The 15,927-nt window shown below is 56.7% G+C and overlaps 7 protein-coding genes across 7 annotated transcripts; 3 read left to right on the plus strand and 4 right to left on the minus strand.

Moving 5' to 3' along the window:
- Window positions 1–48: 48 nt before the first annotated feature.
- PHYSODRAFT_485262 (hypothetical protein) lies at window positions 49–1,146 on the plus strand (the record flags this gene model as incomplete). Its single annotated transcript, XM_009520048.1, has 1 exon — window positions 49–1,146. The coding sequence occupies one exon, from the start codon at window positions 49–51 to the stop codon at window positions 1,144–1,146; it is 1,098 nt and encodes a 365-aa protein (XP_009518343.1).
- A 476-nt stretch (window positions 1,147–1,622) lies between these two features.
- On the minus strand, window positions 1,623–3,623 carry PHYSODRAFT_555774 (hypothetical protein; the record flags this gene model as incomplete). Its single annotated transcript, XM_009520049.1, has 2 exons — window positions 1,623–1,908; window positions 1,983–3,623. The coding sequence occupies 2 exons, from the start codon at window positions 3,621–3,623 to the stop codon at window positions 1,780–1,782; spliced, it is 1,770 nt and encodes a 589-aa protein (XP_009518344.1). The 3' UTR covers window positions 1,623–1,779.
- Window positions 3,624–3,776: 153 nt separating this feature from the next.
- PHYSODRAFT_482301 (hypothetical protein) lies at window positions 3,777–6,167 on the minus strand (the record flags this gene model as incomplete). Its single annotated transcript, XM_009520050.1, has 2 exons — window positions 3,777–3,980; window positions 5,031–6,167. Coding segments are annotated over 2 exons (1,341 nt in total), but the record flags the coding sequence as incomplete, so codon positions are not given.
- A 1,264-nt stretch (window positions 6,168–7,431) lies between these two features.
- PHYSODRAFT_310646 (hypothetical protein) lies at window positions 7,432–8,679 on the minus strand (the record flags this gene model as incomplete). The annotated part of the gene is made up of 1 exon (XM_009520051.1): window positions 7,432–8,679. One exon carries the CDS (start codon window positions 8,677–8,679, stop codon window positions 7,432–7,434), a length of 1,248 nt encoding a protein of 415 aa, XP_009518346.1.
- A 750-nt stretch (window positions 8,680–9,429) lies between these two features.
- PHYSODRAFT_324320 (hypothetical protein) lies at window positions 9,430–10,929 on the plus strand (the record flags this gene model as incomplete). The annotated part of the gene is made up of 4 exons (XM_009520052.1): window positions 9,430–9,447; window positions 9,527–9,742; window positions 9,771–10,203; window positions 10,406–10,929. 4 exons carry the CDS (start codon window positions 9,430–9,432, stop codon window positions 10,927–10,929), a joined length of 1,191 nt encoding a protein of 396 aa, XP_009518347.1.
- Window positions 10,930–11,063: 134 nt separating this feature from the next.
- On the plus strand, window positions 11,064–11,426 carry PHYSODRAFT_482867 (hypothetical protein; the record flags this gene model as incomplete). The annotated part of the gene is made up of 1 exon (XM_009520053.1): window positions 11,064–11,426. A coding segment is annotated over one exon (363 nt), but the record flags the coding sequence as incomplete, so codon positions are not given.
- Window positions 11,427–12,314: 888 nt separating this feature from the next.
- Window positions 12,315–15,417, minus strand: PHYSODRAFT_324321 (hypothetical protein; the record flags this gene model as incomplete). Its single annotated transcript, XM_009520054.1, has 5 exons — window positions 12,315–13,017; window positions 13,478–13,610; window positions 14,508–14,879; window positions 15,018–15,222; window positions 15,286–15,417. The coding sequence occupies 5 exons, from the start codon at window positions 15,415–15,417 to the stop codon at window positions 12,315–12,317; spliced, it is 1,545 nt and encodes a 514-aa protein (XP_009518349.1).
- Window positions 15,418–15,927: the final 510 nt, after the last annotated feature.

The following is a 15,927-nucleotide window of genomic DNA, read 5'->3' on the forward strand; positions in this document are numbered from 1 at the left end:
AGTCCGCGCTTCACCCTGCTCGCAGTTAGTTATCTTTCGGCTGTGATAATGGGGGCATTCCCGTCACATGAGCTGCTCAGCTACCAGACCGAGGGGGAAGCAGCCTCCGACTCGGACTATCGCGGGTCCTTAAGGATGTTGACTGGCATGCTCACTCGGCAGCACGCGGCCAAGAAACATCGCGGCAAGCTACTGCTCTTGGGCCTCGACGGTGCCGGCAAGTCAACGCTAGTGAATCACCTGTCTCGAATCTCCATCGGCGACGACTTGACCCTGTACACGGCTAAAGGCCTCGAGTTGCCCTCCTATCTGTTTCCAGAGCCGACGAAGACGCTGCAGACGGCCTCCTACCGCGTGGAATCCAGCGACAGATACCTGCAGCTCGTGAATCCTCCGGGGCGTCGCTCCTCTCGAGCCAAATGGTACAGCGCCACGGGGGACTTCGCGTCCGCCTTCGGAGGGGGCAGCAGCTCCAACCTCAACAACCTCAACACGCTCGCCCCCTCGACCTCCTTCCAGACGTCCTCTCTCCCCATTGTCGCCGTGCTCTTCGTCGTCGACGCGTCCGACGCCGTGCGCTTCCCCCTCGTGGCCTCGGAGCTCATCCGCTTCCTCAAGCACAGAGCTCGCACCAAGGTCTTCTCCCAGACGCAGCTCCTGCTCGTGTTCAACAAGACCGACCGCTTCTTGCCGCCGCTGCCGGCCGAGACGCCCGAAGAACCGCAGTCCAAAGAGTACCAGCAACTACTCAACAACCGCAAGCAGCTGCAGCGCGCCGCACTGCAAGAAGCAAGACGAGAACTGCGGAAATGCGTCGACTTTGAGCTGAAAATGGACCAGCGGAGGCATCCGGTGCGCTCGCGAGACGCCACTGGTGCAGCGCATTCCTTCTCCTCTTCGTCCTCCTCCAAGTCGAAAGGGGTTTTATTCACGGGCCCCGCGGCAGTGGCAGCGGAGCTCGGATTCCCAAACCATTCAGGCAGAAGGAATAGCCACTCGTCTGGAGGCCCCCACTCTTCTCATTCTTCTGCGGTTTCTTCCATCTTCACCAACGTCGTCGAGTGCTGCGCGCAAGACCGAGACAGCGTCCGAGCGCTGCGGAATTGGCTCAACGACGAGCTCAAGAAGACGTCCTCTCCTTCTTAACAAGAAAATCTATCATCTTCTTGTTCTTCTCTCTTCCTGTTCTCTTTTTTTCATTTCTTGGAAGTTTTATTCATCGTCCGACTCGTCGTAGTCGTCATCTTCTTCTTCTTCTAGAAGGAGTTTCTTGTTCTTGTTCTTGTCTTGTTTGTTCTCCTCTTCTTCTCTTGCTACTTCCTCTTCTAACGCGCGGAGGAGCTCCGTCTCCGCATCCGAGGGCGGAGCAGCAGTCTTCTTCACTGTAGAAGGGGTTAAACGAGCGCGTTTGGGCGTCTGGACGTCCACGGCCTTGTCCGCAGCACCAACGGGAGGAGGAGGTGATCGTTTCTTGTCCTCCATTTGAAACTTTCCTCGAATGCCATTGGCTGAATTCCTAACAGATTAATGGCTACAGCTGCCTATTACAAGTGGCTACATTTCAAGAAACCAAATCGTTTTTACAGAACGCCTTAGAATGCGCGACACTACTTTTTTTGGCTACATGCACGTGCAGGTCACTAACTACAAGCGCACAGAACGGAAATGCAAATCCATGCAAAGCGCCACCCTACCCAGTCGTCGTCTTCAACACATTGTCAGCCAGTCGTTTCACACCAGGTCGTCCGCCTCACCCGCCAACCGATCGAGCTTGCCGTCTTAGCGGCGCAGCATCGGGTGCTCGGCCGGAGCCTCGGGCTCCCACTGGTTGGCCCAGCACTCGTTCTCGACCCAGTCCACAGCGTTCTGGTAGTGCGGCGGCTGCTCGTACACGCCGTAGTAGCCGAACTGCAAATACAAACAACAAGCACAAGAGTTAGTCAGATGATCAAGCTCATAGAGATCAGCATCTTGACACATACCTTGTTCGCCGCCTGTTCAATGCAGCCCTCGAGTTGCTTCACACGGCTGGCCTTGGCCGCCTCCTCCTCCTCGAGTCGCTGCTCCTGCTCCATCATCTCCGAGATCTTATCCTGGTAGCGCTTGGAGATCCACTCACGGAACTCGTCCTTGGTCATGAACTTCGATCCCTCAAGACCAGTCATGGGCTCCTCCGGGGCCTCCTCAATGATCTCCTGCTGGATCTCCTCCGGGATCTCCGGCACCACAACCGGCACGTAGCCGTCATCGGTCGGCACCACAAGCTTGATGCCCTCGTCGGTCTCAACAGCCTTCACCTCCTCGGTCGTCACCTCACCGTGCTCGTCGACCAGCTCGATGGTCACCTCGCCGTGCTCGGGCTCGCCCTCGATCACCACCTGCTGCTGCTCGCCGCTCGGGGTCACAACGTTCACCACCTGCGTGTCCTCCGTCGCGATCTCGGCAATCTCGGCCGGCACTTCCGGCACAGTCACCACCGTCATGTCGCCCTCAGCGTCCGGGACCACCAGCTTCTCGCCCTCCGGCGTCTCAATGGCCTTCACCTCGGTCTCCGTGTAGCCGCCGAAGTCGTTCAGGACCTCGATCGTCTGGGTACCGTCCTCAATGCCGCCGACCAGGATCACCTGCTGCTGCTCGCCGTTGTCGGCGACCACATCGACCGTCTGCACAACCGGAGTCTCCTCCTCAGTGAACGGGTTCTCGCCGGACAGCTCGGGGAAGTATCCCGAGAGAATCGGCTCCTCCGGGGCCTCCTCAATGATCTCCTGCTGGATCTCCTCCGGGATCTCCGGCACCACAACCGGCACGTAGCCGTCATCGGTCGGCACCACAAGCTTGATGCCCTCGTCGGTCTCAACAGCCTTCACCTCCTCGGTCGTCACCTCACCGTGCTCGTCGACCAGCTCGATGGTCACCTCGCCGTGCTCGGGCTCGCCCTCGATCACCACCTGCTGCTGCTCGCCGCTCGGGGTCACAACGTTCACCACCTGCGTGTCCTCCGTCGCGATCTCGGCAATCTCGGCCGGCACTTCCGGCACAGTCACCACCGTCATGTCGCCCTCAGCGTCCGGGACCACCAGCTTCTCGCCCTCCGGCGTCTCAATGGCCTTCACCTCGGTCTCCGTGTAGCCGCCGAAGTCGTTCAGGACCTCGATCGTCTGGGTACCGTCCTCAATGCCGCCGACCAGGATCACCTGCTGCTGCTCGCCGTTGTCGGCGACCACATCGACCGTCTGCACAACCGGAGTCTCCTCCTCAGTGAACGGGTTCTCGCCGGACAGCTCGGGGAAGTATCCCGAGAGAATCGGCTCCTCCGGGGCCTCCTCAATGATCTCCTGCTGGATCTCCTCCGGGATCTCCGGCACCACAACCGGCACGTAGCCGTCATCGGTCGGCACCACAAGCTTGATGCCCTCGTCGGTCTCAACAGCCTTCACCTCCTCGGTCGTCACCTCACCGTGCTCGTCGACCAGCTCGATGGTCACCTCGCCGTGCTCGGGCTCGCCCTCGATCACCACCTGCTGCTGCTCGCCGCTCGGGGTCACAACGTTCACCACCTGCGTGTCCTCCGTCGCGATCTCGGCAATCTCGGCCGGCACTTCCGGCACAGTCACCACCGTCATGTCGCCCTCAGCGTCCGGGACCACCAGCTTCTCGCCCTCCGGCGTCTCAATGGCCTTCACCTCGGTCTCCGTGTAGCCGCCGAAGTCGTTCAGGACCTCGATCGTCTGGGTACCGTCCTCAATGCCGCCGACCAGGATCACCTGCTGCTGCTCGCCGTTGTCGGCGACCACATCGACCGTCTGCACAACCGGAGTCTCCTCCTCAGCGAACGGGTTTCCGCCCGACATCGTCGGCTGCTCCTCAACGATCTCCTGCTGGATCTCCTCCGGGATCTTCGGTACCACAACCGGCACGTAGCCGTCATCGGTCGGCACCACAAGCTTGATGCCCTCGTCGGTCTCAACGGCCTTCACCTCCTCGGTCGTCACCTCACCGTGCTCGTCGACCAGCTCGATGGTCACCTCGCCGTGCTCGGGCTCGCCCTCGATCACCACCTGCTGCTGCTCGCCGCTCGGGGTCACAACGTTCACCACCTGCGTGTCCTCCGTCGCGATCTCGGCAATCTCGGCCGGCACTTCCGGCACAGTCACCACCGTCATGTCGCCCTCAGCGTCCGGGACCACCAGCTTCTCGCCCTCCGGCGTCTCAATGGCCTTCACCTCGGTCTCCGTGTAGCCGCCGAAGTCGTTCAGGACCTCGATCGTCTGGGTACCGTCCTCAATGCCGCCGACCAGGATCACCTGCTGCTGCTCGCCGTTGTCGGCGACCACATCGACCGTCTGCACAACCGGAGTCTCCTCCTCGACGAATAGAGTCTCAATGCCTGCGGCTTCTGCCTGCTGCTGAGCGATCTCCTCCTTGGCCTCCTTGGGAACATCAGGAATTGTCACGGGGGCGTAGCCGCCATCGGTCAGGACCACGATCTTCTCGCCCTCGGACGTCTCAGTGGCCTTCACCTGCTCAGTGGTCACCTCGCCGTGCTCGTCAACGATCTGAACGGTCTGCATGCCGTTCTGGGGCTTGGCATCGATGATGATCTGCTGCTGCTCGCCGCTTGGGGTCTCGACGTTCAGCACCAGAGTGCTAGTCGAAGCCTGCTGCACAACCTCAGCCGGAACATCGGGCACAGTCACAACCGTAGTCTCGCCCTTGGCATCCGGGATCGCCAGCTTGACGCCGTTGTCGGTCTCAACGGCCTTGACCTGCGTCTCGACGTAGTCGCCGTGCTCGTTCGGGATCTCGATGGTCTGCACACCGTGGTCGGGCTCACCCTCAATGATCACCTGCTTCTCCTCGCCGCTGGCGGTGACGATGTCAACCGTCTGCAACACAGGCGGTACCGGGTTCTCCTCTTCGACGATCTCCTCGTGGATCTCCGCCGGCACGTCCGGCACCACGACGGCCACGATGCCGTCGTCCGTCGGCACCTCGAGCTTCAGGCCGCTGTCGGTCTCAATGACCTTCACCTCCTCAGTGGTCACTTCGCCCGACGCGTCCACGATGTCCACAGTCACCTCACCGTGCTCCGGCTCGCCCTCGATGACAACCTGCTGCTGCGCGCCGTTGTCGGGGTTCACGACGTTCACCACCTGGGTGTCGTCCGTGGCCAGGTCGGCGATCACGTCCGGCACATCGGGCACGTTCACGACCGTGGTGCCTCCGTTTCCGTCGGGAACGACGATGGACTCGCCCTGGTCGGTCTCGACGGCCGCCACCTCCTTCTCCGTGTAGCCACCCTGGTCGTCGGCGACCTCGATGGTCTGCTTGCCGTCCTCGACTTCGCCCACGACGATGACTTGCTCGTGCTCGCCATTGTCGGTGACCACGTCGACCGTCTGCACGACGGGCGGCTCAGGCTCCTGGTCGGCGTACGGGTTCGGGCCGCTGTCGAATTCCGGCACCGGCTCCGGCAGCGGCACTTGAATGATGTCGCCGTCGGGGGTCGAAAAAATGAGCTGCTCCTCGCCCGAGGGGGTCTCCACCACCTCGGCCTTCGTCTCGACGTACTCGCCGGTGCTGTCCTGGACCTGCACGGTCTGCTCGCCGTGCTCCGGCTCGCCCTCGACGATCACCTGCTGGGTCTCGCCGCTGGGCGTGACCACGTCCACGACCTGCGTGTCCTCGCTCAACTCGGACGTGACGTCCGCTGGCAGCTCCGGCACCACCACGGGGGTGATGTCGCCGTCCGCGTTCGGGATCAAGATCTTCTGCTCGCCAGTCGGCGTCTCGATGGACTTGACCTCCGTCGTCGTGTAGCCGCCCTGGTCGTCCGGGATCGCGATGGTCTGCTTCCCGTCCTCCGGCTCGCCGACGATCAGCACTTGGGCGGTGCCTCCGTCGGGCGTCGGGATCTCGACCGTCTGCTGGCTGTCAGCGGGCGTTTTCTCCTCGCTCTCGTCCTCCTGGTCGGGAGGCGTGACGGCAATGGTGACCCGCGGGCAGAAGACGTCCAGCATGTAGTAGAAGATCTCGTGGTCCTCGCGGCGCACGGCCGTCGGGCGCGAGTCCAGCGCCTGCTTGGCGCAGTCGCTGTCGCTCTGGAGCTTGCCCTCCAGCAGCGCCACGAGGTTGCTCTTGATGTCGTCGGGCAGGTCGGACTTCATGACGCGCTTGACGTCCGCCGTCTCCTTGCCGTTCAGGTCGGCCAGGATCTCGTCCTTGGACAGCTCGCCGTTCCCGTCCGTGTCGATCTCGTCGAACTTGGGGTGGAAGGCGTCGCCCAGCTTGGACACGAAGGCCTCGTTGGCCATGTTGGCCGCCAGCTTGGCCGTCTTGACGTCGCTCGAGGCGTTCGACGCGCGCATCGTGGCGTAGCCCACGCCGGCCGACGCGGCCAGCAGGCCGATGGTGGCGCCGGCCACGGCCAAGCGCTTCTTCTGGCGCCGCTTGTTGCTCGGGCGGTCGGGCGCCGCGACGCGCCGGATGAAGCGCGTCTCCTCGTTCTCACTCCCGTAGTTGGTCGGGGACTTCATGATGGCAAGAGCCCAGTGGGGGACAGACAGACAGACAGCTCACTCAGTGACTAGTGCGCTGGGCCTTGCGGTGCTCTCTGGGCGATGTTTCCTCGACAACGAGAATTGGGAAGTGATTGGAGCGAAGCGCAAAGTCCTTGAGTCGCCCAAGCTCATGAGCCTCATGCTTGGGCTGGCAGCCACCGCTTCGAAAAGATCCCGTGGCCCGGGACCTCCAAGATCGCGCGGCATACAATCATGAGGTGGGCCGAGGCATCGACGGCTGAGGCGCCTTGGAGAGGGTCCTTAGACCGCGCCTCCGCCTGGGCCGCCGCAGCCGCATACTGCGGATCCTCGCGGGTCAAGGGGCGGCGGATCTGCGCGAGTGGCCGCCCGGCGCACAATGGACGGACGCGGGTCGTGATGCGCTCGGCAGCCGAGATCTTGAAATGAAAATTATTTCGAAGGAAACTTGGATTTAGTCTATAGATACCTTATACACTGTAGAAAATGTTTTGATATGCAATAGGCGGATATGGAAGGTTTTGGGTCGGATTGGAGAGTCGTGCAAGTACAGTGATATCTATGATAAATAATACCCGTAAAATGAATAAATTAATTGAATAGATGTCTTGAGTCGTCCTCTTGAACTGCCGAACCCACCGAGCCTACGAGGCACTCTGCTGTCACGGTTTGTGTCGCTCGGCGGAGGTCGTTGGATTAAGAGTTCTCAACGGGCCTTGAATGTCGAGTGCCATGGCAACCGAGGTCGTACGCGAATTGGCAAGTACAGTGTACTGAAAAATGACTATGAACGATGAATAGTAAGGTCTGAAGGCTTGCTTTCCATTATATCGCCAACGGAGCTCACTCAAATCGTCACAACAACGTCGGAGAAGGAGCTAAGCTAGCGCGTCTACGTGGCCACGTACTTGTCGAACAGCGCGGTGAAGTAGTTCGGGTCCGTGATGGCCGCGAACGGCTCCACCCTCTGAAGGTACTTGCCACGGCTCTTCTCAAAGTCCACCGGTGCGCCCGAGCGAGCATCGCGCACATCCACAATGTGCGAGTGGTGCGCCTCAACGTGATCGTCAAAGAACACAGCAACCTCTCCATCCTTCTCCGCCTTTTCCTCATCAATCAGCAGCAGCTTGCCGTACTGGCCGTCTTCGGCGTGGGCGCTCCACCACTCCCAGTAATCACGGAGCGCGAGCGTACTCGCCCCCTTCAGCATGCCCTCCAGCGTCTCCTGGATAGGCTGGAATCCCCGAACGACCTTGACATCCGGGTCGTTCGCCGCGTAGAAATTGCTCGGCGCACTCGCACCTTCCTCCGCGAGCTTGGACGAGAACGGCACCTTCGTGAGCGTTCCCACCGCCAGCGCTGTGCCGTCCGCACCAAACCCGTCGCGGTAGAACGTGCCCACCCGACGCTCACTCGGCTCCAGCTTCAGCCGGAACTTCTCCGGCAGCGCCGGCAGACCGACAGGATGCTGGCCGTCCACCAGCAGATCCAGCTCCCTGGCGACCTCAACGATATCGTCACCGAACGTGCGGAATACCAGCTTCACATCCACGTCCTTGTCGGCCACCTGGGGGGACGCCAAGTAGGACAAGAACTGAAGAAACGACGGCAGCAGATAGTACCGACCTTCGCTCCACGCCTCCTGCAGGCGGGACTTGGGCATCGACGCTGCAAGTTGCTTGGCCGCGTCACGCTGCGCTCCCTCGGGGAAGTGCAGCTTCTGCATGACCTCCTCGAAGGACCCGCGCACCCGACGACCGGGCGCATTGTCACCGCCCGTGAAGGCCGACTGCAGCGCCGTCCGCTTCTTCTTGGCCGCCTTGTTGACCGCCTTGATGTGGTCGATGTCGCTGCCCGCAGCCGTGGCCAGACACTGGTATGGGTGGGCATCGTCCACGAACTGCTTGTACGTGATCAGCTTGGCTACATTGTGGGCGTCGGCGCTTGGGGGCTCGATGGACGACGCGTCGGAGACGCAGACCCACTCGGACGGGCTCGAAGGGTTCACGTAGCCCCACGTGCACTCGGACAGCAGGTAGTCCACCGTGTTCTCCATGGTGCGCCCGCCCGCGGCGTCCGACATGAGCACGGTGCGGTTCAGGTCGAAGTGCAGCACCACGCTGCGCCGCTTGGAAGCCATGAGGATCGAGGACAGCGTCGTGGGAGGAAGAGGAGGAATTAATTGGGGGAAGTGATCTCGATGACGTCGAGCAAGATGTGGGGAGCTGCGACCATCGAAATGAAATTGCATTTTAGCCAATCAGAGACCTAATACTGTACTGTAAGTTACATCTGACGATGTGTTGACTTTTGAATCAAACCTCACACGTATCAAAACTTTTGATACGTGTGAGGTTTTCAGCGACGAGGAGTTCCGGTAAGCTATTACATCGCTGCAACGCGCAAAAGCTTGTCGCGCGGCTCTAGATAACAACTAGTTGTTATCGGGGGTTTTGGCGAGCAACATACACCTGTGCCAGAGTGTATCTTGTCGAGTTGAGATAGAACTAGTTCACTGAACTTCCGGAGGACTTCGTGGCGCCAAGTTGGCCCTATCAAGTTCACTCACTGAGATATCACCGCTATCAATGAATTGCATGGATGTAGATAAAGCAATGGCTACAATACATGCACAGCCAGGGTGAAAAGCGGCCACAGTGGTCGGTGTGATTTACGTACCCTCCCGCAGAACCATGCTGAGGAGTCTGTTGACATTAGACTACGCTGTAGTAAGGGGCTGAATCGATCAGCAGTCTACTTTATAGCATCACTGTTGAAACGCGTTGCTGTCCCAATATTTGGCCGTGCTGTTTTGCTAATTGAAACTTCGAGCAGTGCTTAATGAGTCATGAATCATGACCAGTTTTGTGATCGAGGTAGCAATACCACCATGGATACCACCTGGCAAGTCGCAACTGTGTTGCACTTTTTTAAAAGTTCCCGTACCTATTCGTTCGGCCTTCGACTTGATCGTCGGGCTCCTGCAGTTCGACTTTTACCCGCTGGCCCCCAAGTCTTCCTCACTCCTACCCATGAGTAGCAACAACGGTCGTCGTTTGGCTTCGTCGTCTTCCGGTTCAGGTTCTTACCTAACTGCCGAGCTGCCCAACAACGACTCGTTCGTGTTCGACGGAACCAACTCGGACCTGGCTCAGCAGTTGTATTACCGAGCGCTTGCTGGAGATTCGGCCGAGCAACTCAACGTGACCAAGTTGCCGAGTGCAATTCAAGGCCGACTCGCTGACCTGGGACAACCTCGACGGCCTTGCTCAGCGGGCGCTTTTCTGGGATTCCGGCTTCAGCCTGTCGAGCACCAACGAGTCCGTGCAGATTTTCACCGATGGGACACATTCAATGGCGGATCTCGCCGTTCCGATCAGCGACTTCCTATCTGCTGGCTGCTCATTCAAGAACTGCACTCAAGCCGACAACACGACGAGTTATGTCGACCTGGGCTGTACTGGCGATAAACTTGTGTCGTCGACCAGATGCCTCATCGAGGACTTTGAAGACGACACCTCCGAAACCGTTTTTACGACAATGTGGGCCACTGGTGGATCGCCAGAAATGATCCCAGTGCCGTACGTGTTCAAGCACGTCTGGACAGATGGGTCTAGCAACAACACGTACACCGTGCTTGCAATCCACACGGTGCCCTGGGAGAGTGAGCTGGGATACAATCAGTGTCCTGCGAGTACACAGAATGGTGGCTACAGCACTCCGATTGTTCCCTGCGCCTCGACGGCAAACTTATCTGCCATGCCGGGCCTCCATGACCACCGTTGAAGGAAGCGCGTGGGTATCTCGGTGGCTCGTGGAGAACTATACGACAACCAGCTCAACAAACTCAACAAGCTCAATCGCAGGAGAGGGCAACAACGGGTTGGGTACCCCTGCGATCATCGGAATCATCGCGGCGTGCGTAGTTGTCGCCGTTCTTTCCGTTCTGGGATTCCTGCTCGTTCGGCGCCGAAATTCCAGACCGAACCAAGGTCAAGCCGGGCTATGGGACGATGACATCATTACGGCAAATCGGATCCCACGCGAAAAAGTCCACATCGACCAGCTCCTCAGTCGCGGCGCCTTTGGTGAAGTCTACACGGGGTTCTTCAATAGCTACCAAGTGGCTGTCAAGATGATGCTCCCCAGCACACGCCGCGATATTCGCATGGTCAATGAGTTTCTGGCTGAGGCGAGGCTGACCGCGTGTATGGAGCACCCGCGTATCGTGACTTTCATTGGCGTCGCGTGGGACTCATTTTCCGACTTGTGCGTGGTGCTGGAGTTTATGAACGGTGGAGACTTGCGGACACTGCTGAGCAATTACGACAAGGATGGCCATCCAGTGGGATTCGACCGCGAGAAGGTGACTCCGGCCGTCATCGTTTGATCTAACCGCTCTCTGGAAATCCCAAAATCGGTCAGCTTTGCTTCGTGAGCTTCATTCAGCAAAATGTTGCGAGACTTGAGGTCCCTGTGAATCACAGGGGCTCCAGAGAATGCAGGTAGGTGAGGGCATGGCACACGTGCAGCGCGATGGTGGGGACGTCGCTTTGGATGGCTCCGGAGGTGATGACAGGCGATCGATATGACCACAAAGCCGACATGTTTTCCTTCGGTGTCGTGTTGTCTGAGCTAGATTCGCACTCGCTGCCGTACACGCAGGCCAAACAGGAGATGCAGAGCACCCAAGGCCGGCAGATGACCGATGCTACCCTCCTCCAAAGAGTGGCCATGGGGGCGATTCGAGCGGAGTTTTCAAGCTCAAGGCCCCAGTCGATGGTGGAGCTTGGTCGTGCCTGTGTGTCACTGGATCCAAATATGCGGCCGAGCGCTGCTGAAGCTCTGTTTAGACTTCAGGTCGTTTTGTCAAAGGAAATGATGTGACGTTAACTACCAGCAGTATTGCGATAGTTTGTTGTATTGTACTACGTAGTAAGTAAACGTTTGCAAAGATTTTCTTTATTAACGCGCCGAATGTGTTGCCCCCGTGCGAAAGATTATGTGGATTCTATGAAGGTTTGCCGAGTAAGGACTAGCCAAATTTTTTTGACTTTCGCCTAATGACTGTAAACTTTATTATAGAATAGAGACGTTTTACTACGGTATGGATGCCTTACAGCATACGGGTCGTCCTTACTTTCGAGTACATTTCGTGGACTTTCGAGTAATGAGTAATGCGCTCGGACTTCCGAGTACAAATACTTCATTTGAACTGGTTCACTGCATCAACTTGCAACAACTGACTCCCCTATAAAGACGTTGCTTGTTGGGATGGCATTCACAAAAGTAAATAACGTGCTACAAGCCCTTTAGGACAATTTTCCTTTCGTTTTCTGCTAGATAACGCTTAAATTCTCTAGTTGCTTGCTCACATCCGCATAAGTGGATCGACGCGTTACTTCCCCAGATACATTCATATTGTGCCTTCCTTCGGTCTCGGTCAGGGTGGCGATGCCGGATGTAGCGTCTTTCATAATCCACAAATATGACTTGTGTGGAATTACTCGGAACTCAGTGAAGTGTACGTAGCGCTATTATTCCTACAAACGGGAAGGAATGCTACATACACTAATTTGGATTAATCAGAGTTGCTACCGTCTCTCATATCGATTTGGCTTTCCTTTTCACGATACGTCGATATTCGGGTGCAACACAATGCATTCACGCCAACTCTTTTGACAGAATCACCTGAAGCTTGAACAGAGCCTCCGCTGCGCTTGGTCGGTCGGTTGGGTCCATCGATACGCAGGCATTCCCCAAGTCGATCATCGCCTACGGGCCTGCCTTTGAAAACTCGACAGCAACTGTCCCCATCGCCACTCGTTGCAGCAGCGTAGCATCAGTAATCTGCCTCCCGTGAGTGTTCAGCATCTCCTGCTTGACTTGAGTGTACGGTAGCGTGTGGGAATCCAATTCAGACAGCACGACTCCGAACGAGAAAACATCGGCTTTGTCGTCGTATTTCTCTCCCGTCATCACCTCCGGTGCCATCCACAAGGACGTCCCGACCCCAGCAGTCATCGTTCGGTCGAGTCGTTCTCGTGAGATCCCGAAATCTATCAGTTTGGCTTCGTGGGTCCCGCTCAGCAGGATGTTGCGAGACTTCAGGTCGCGGTGAATCACGGGGGGATCCAACGAGTGCAAATAGGTCAGTGCGTGAGCCACGTGCAGCGCGATAGTCACCTTCTCACGATCAAACCCAATGGGGTGGCCCTCCTTCTCGTAGTTGCTTAGCAGTGTTCGCAGATCGCCACCGTCCATAAATTCCAGCACGACACAGAGATCGGAAAGTGAGTCCCAGGCGATACCAATGCAGGCGACGATACGCGGATGCTCCATAGAAGCAGTCAGCTTGGCTTCCGTGAGAAATTCGCTCACCAGTTTGATGTCGCGGCGTGTGCTCGAGAGCAGCATCTTGATCGCGACTCGCTCGTTATTGTAAGTACCAGCGTAGACCTCGCCAAAGGCGCCGCGACTAATGAGGTTCAGGACACGCACTTTCTCGCGAGGAATTCGGTTGGCGGTGATGACATCGCCATTCCACAAGCCATCATACAGCCCATAACGAGTTACTGTATATGTACGATACAGATAGCTCGGTTATTGTGGTTCTGGAGCTGGAATCGGCTACTTTCTCGCAGGCCCACAGTGTTTTTCCCCTGTATTTAGCCGTGTTCGTTCGATTAGTGGTTCGTTCACCTGGACAGAACTCCTTCACTCGACTAACTAATTCTGGTTTTATTTTTTCGGGCGCTCGGCTTCCGAGCCTTAGCTTCGGAAACCACATATACATATGCTAGGTTGTGAGATTGAAACAACACTTCGACCCAAGCTTCAACTGCACTTCGATAATGGGGAAACTTTTCCATGTACTACATACAATGTGATCATCGTTTGGGTCAATGCCCGGGATGCACGATGCGATTCACGCCAACTCTTTCGAGAGAATCACCTCAAGCTTGGACAGAGCCTCCACTGCACTTGGTCTCTCGCTTGGATTCACCGACACGCAGGCGTTGCCGAGCTCAATAATCGACTGCGGGACTGCCTCTGAAAACTCGACACTGACTGTTCCCATTGCAACGCGTTGTAGTGGCCTCCGTTATCAGCCTCCCACACGACTGCTGTATCTCCTGCTTGATCTGAGCATACGGTAGCGTGTGGGAATCCAACTCCGACAAGACCACCCCAAAGGAGAAAATATCCGCTTTATCGTCGTATTTCTCCAGTGTAATTAGCTCTGGAGCCATCCACAAGGACGTCTGACACCAGCATCCATCGATCGGTCGAGTCGCTCTCGAGAAGTCCAGTGAGTGCAAATAGGTCAAAGCGCGAGCCACGTGCAGCGCGATAGTCACTTTCTCGTAGTGTACTCCCTAACGCTGACATGTTAGTTGCTATACATGGTAGCTAACTGTTAGTTAGTGTCTAGTATTTTGAGCTAACATGTTAGCAGTGTTAGAGCAAAAGTATGGAGAAGAGTATATGCTTGCACCGAAGGCAGCCGAGAAGGGAGATGTATCAAACTGAACACAAATACACCCTCAAAACTAAGAATTTACCATCCAATCTATAATACTTTGAAGAATCTGCTAACATAGGGAAACATTTGCTGGGTGGAGCTCACATGGGGGGCTGGCACACCACTTATCAGCGCAGACGATGGCCGATTTTAAGAGTGAAGACGACTTAGGTGCCTCCTACCTATGTCAAAGTCCGCGGTGCAATATAGACACCCAGACCAGCTAGTAAATACGCTTTCGTACAGGTTACTAAGTAATCTCCTCATGTACCCATTTCCTCCACTATGCAGTGTAGCTGACATGTGTAGTTTTCAACTAACTGTTAGTTAGTGTCCAGTAGAATCAGCTAACATGTTAGAGGAGTACACTACTTTCTCGTGATCAAATCCAGTGAAGCGGCCTTCCTTCTCCAAACGATTCAACAGGCTGCGCAAATCGCCACCGTCCACGAACTCCAGTACAATACAAAGATCCGAAAATGTATCCCATACAACTCCGATGAAAGTGACAATGTGCGGGTGCTCCAACGTAGCAGTCAGTTTGGCTTCCGTCAGAAACTCATTGACAAGTTTGACGTCGCGACGGCTGCTTGGAAGCAGCATCTTGACCGCGACTCGCTCGTCGTTGTAGACCCCAGCATAGATCTCTCCCAGGGTTCCACTGCTGATGATCTTGAGAAAACGGACCTTTTCCATAGGAATTCTGTTGGCAGTGATGACGTCGTCCTCCCACAAACCGGATGCGAGTTTTTGCGTTTGGTTGGAGCTTGACCATTGGTGACGAGCTAGAATGAATCCCAGCACGACCAAGGCGGCTGCAAGGCTCGCAGCGATAATTCCAACTCCAGTTGGCGTATTAATTTGAGTCTCTTCGTTAGTTGCGGTCTCGGTGGTGGACACTTGCAATTCCCCCGGAGGGCCAACCAAGGACGCCTAGCTCTATTCAGGCTCACACCAATTCCGGTCTTGCGTGTTGTCGCCGACGCTCTTGGCGTTCACTTGGAAACATGGAACAATGAACGTCGCGCTATCATCGTTCATATCCCAGGAGCTCTTCTGTGCCAGCATGAGGGGTGTCAAACTGCCCTCATTGGCGCTGTCGTTGTACCGGAAGAGTTGCGGATCAAAGGCGTCGGCATCGACCCGCCCATCCAGCGACTACATTGGTCCATTCTTCTGCTTGAAGGCCACATTCGCACCTAAGCTCACTGCACACTGTACCTTGGTCGCCACGTAACTTGGCTCACATGTCGACGTGGTGTAGGCAATAACGTTGCTCTTGCAGGTTTTCAGCTCACACTGCGTCGAATCGTCGAAAGCTTGGGCAGATTGGAATACATGTACGTCGCTCATAGAAGAGTACGTAGACTTGGGCATACTCAGCCGTCGAGTTGCTGGTGAAGAGCTCGAATCTTCAGACTCAGTGGCGACTTGGACCCACCCAGCGCTCCACAGCAACGCACGCTGCAAATTGCCCAGCAACGAGGTGAAATTGGCCACTGTGCTGACAAGGTCGGTGAGTCCAGATTTGTCACACAGCTGCGATACAATATCGGTGCTAGCGCGTAAACAAGTGAAGACTTTAAAAGTCTTTATGCGGTTGGTTTTAAGTCTTTCCACGCACGGTGTGCTTCGAGCAGGCAAGAGTAAGGCTATGTTTTGAGAGGTCACTTGAGCAACGCGACGTCAAAATGGACGTCTAGTGACACGCTTTTCTTGCAATTCTGTGCCCAAGTTGATTGTGTTGAGACTCTCGATCTCCGCCACGCCTCGATGGATGCAAACTAACGCACATGCATTAGTCGTGTAGCTCTGCTCTAATCAAGTCCTGACTCATCTAATCAGCGTGTTCTGCTTGGGTCC

The sequence above is a fragment of the Phytophthora sojae genome (genome assembly GCF_000149755.1).
Source record: "Phytophthora sojae unplaced genomic scaffold PHYSOscaffold_2, whole genome shotgun sequence".
NCBI lineage: Eukaryota > Oomycota > Peronosporomycetes > Peronosporales > Peronosporaceae > Phytophthora > Phytophthora sojae.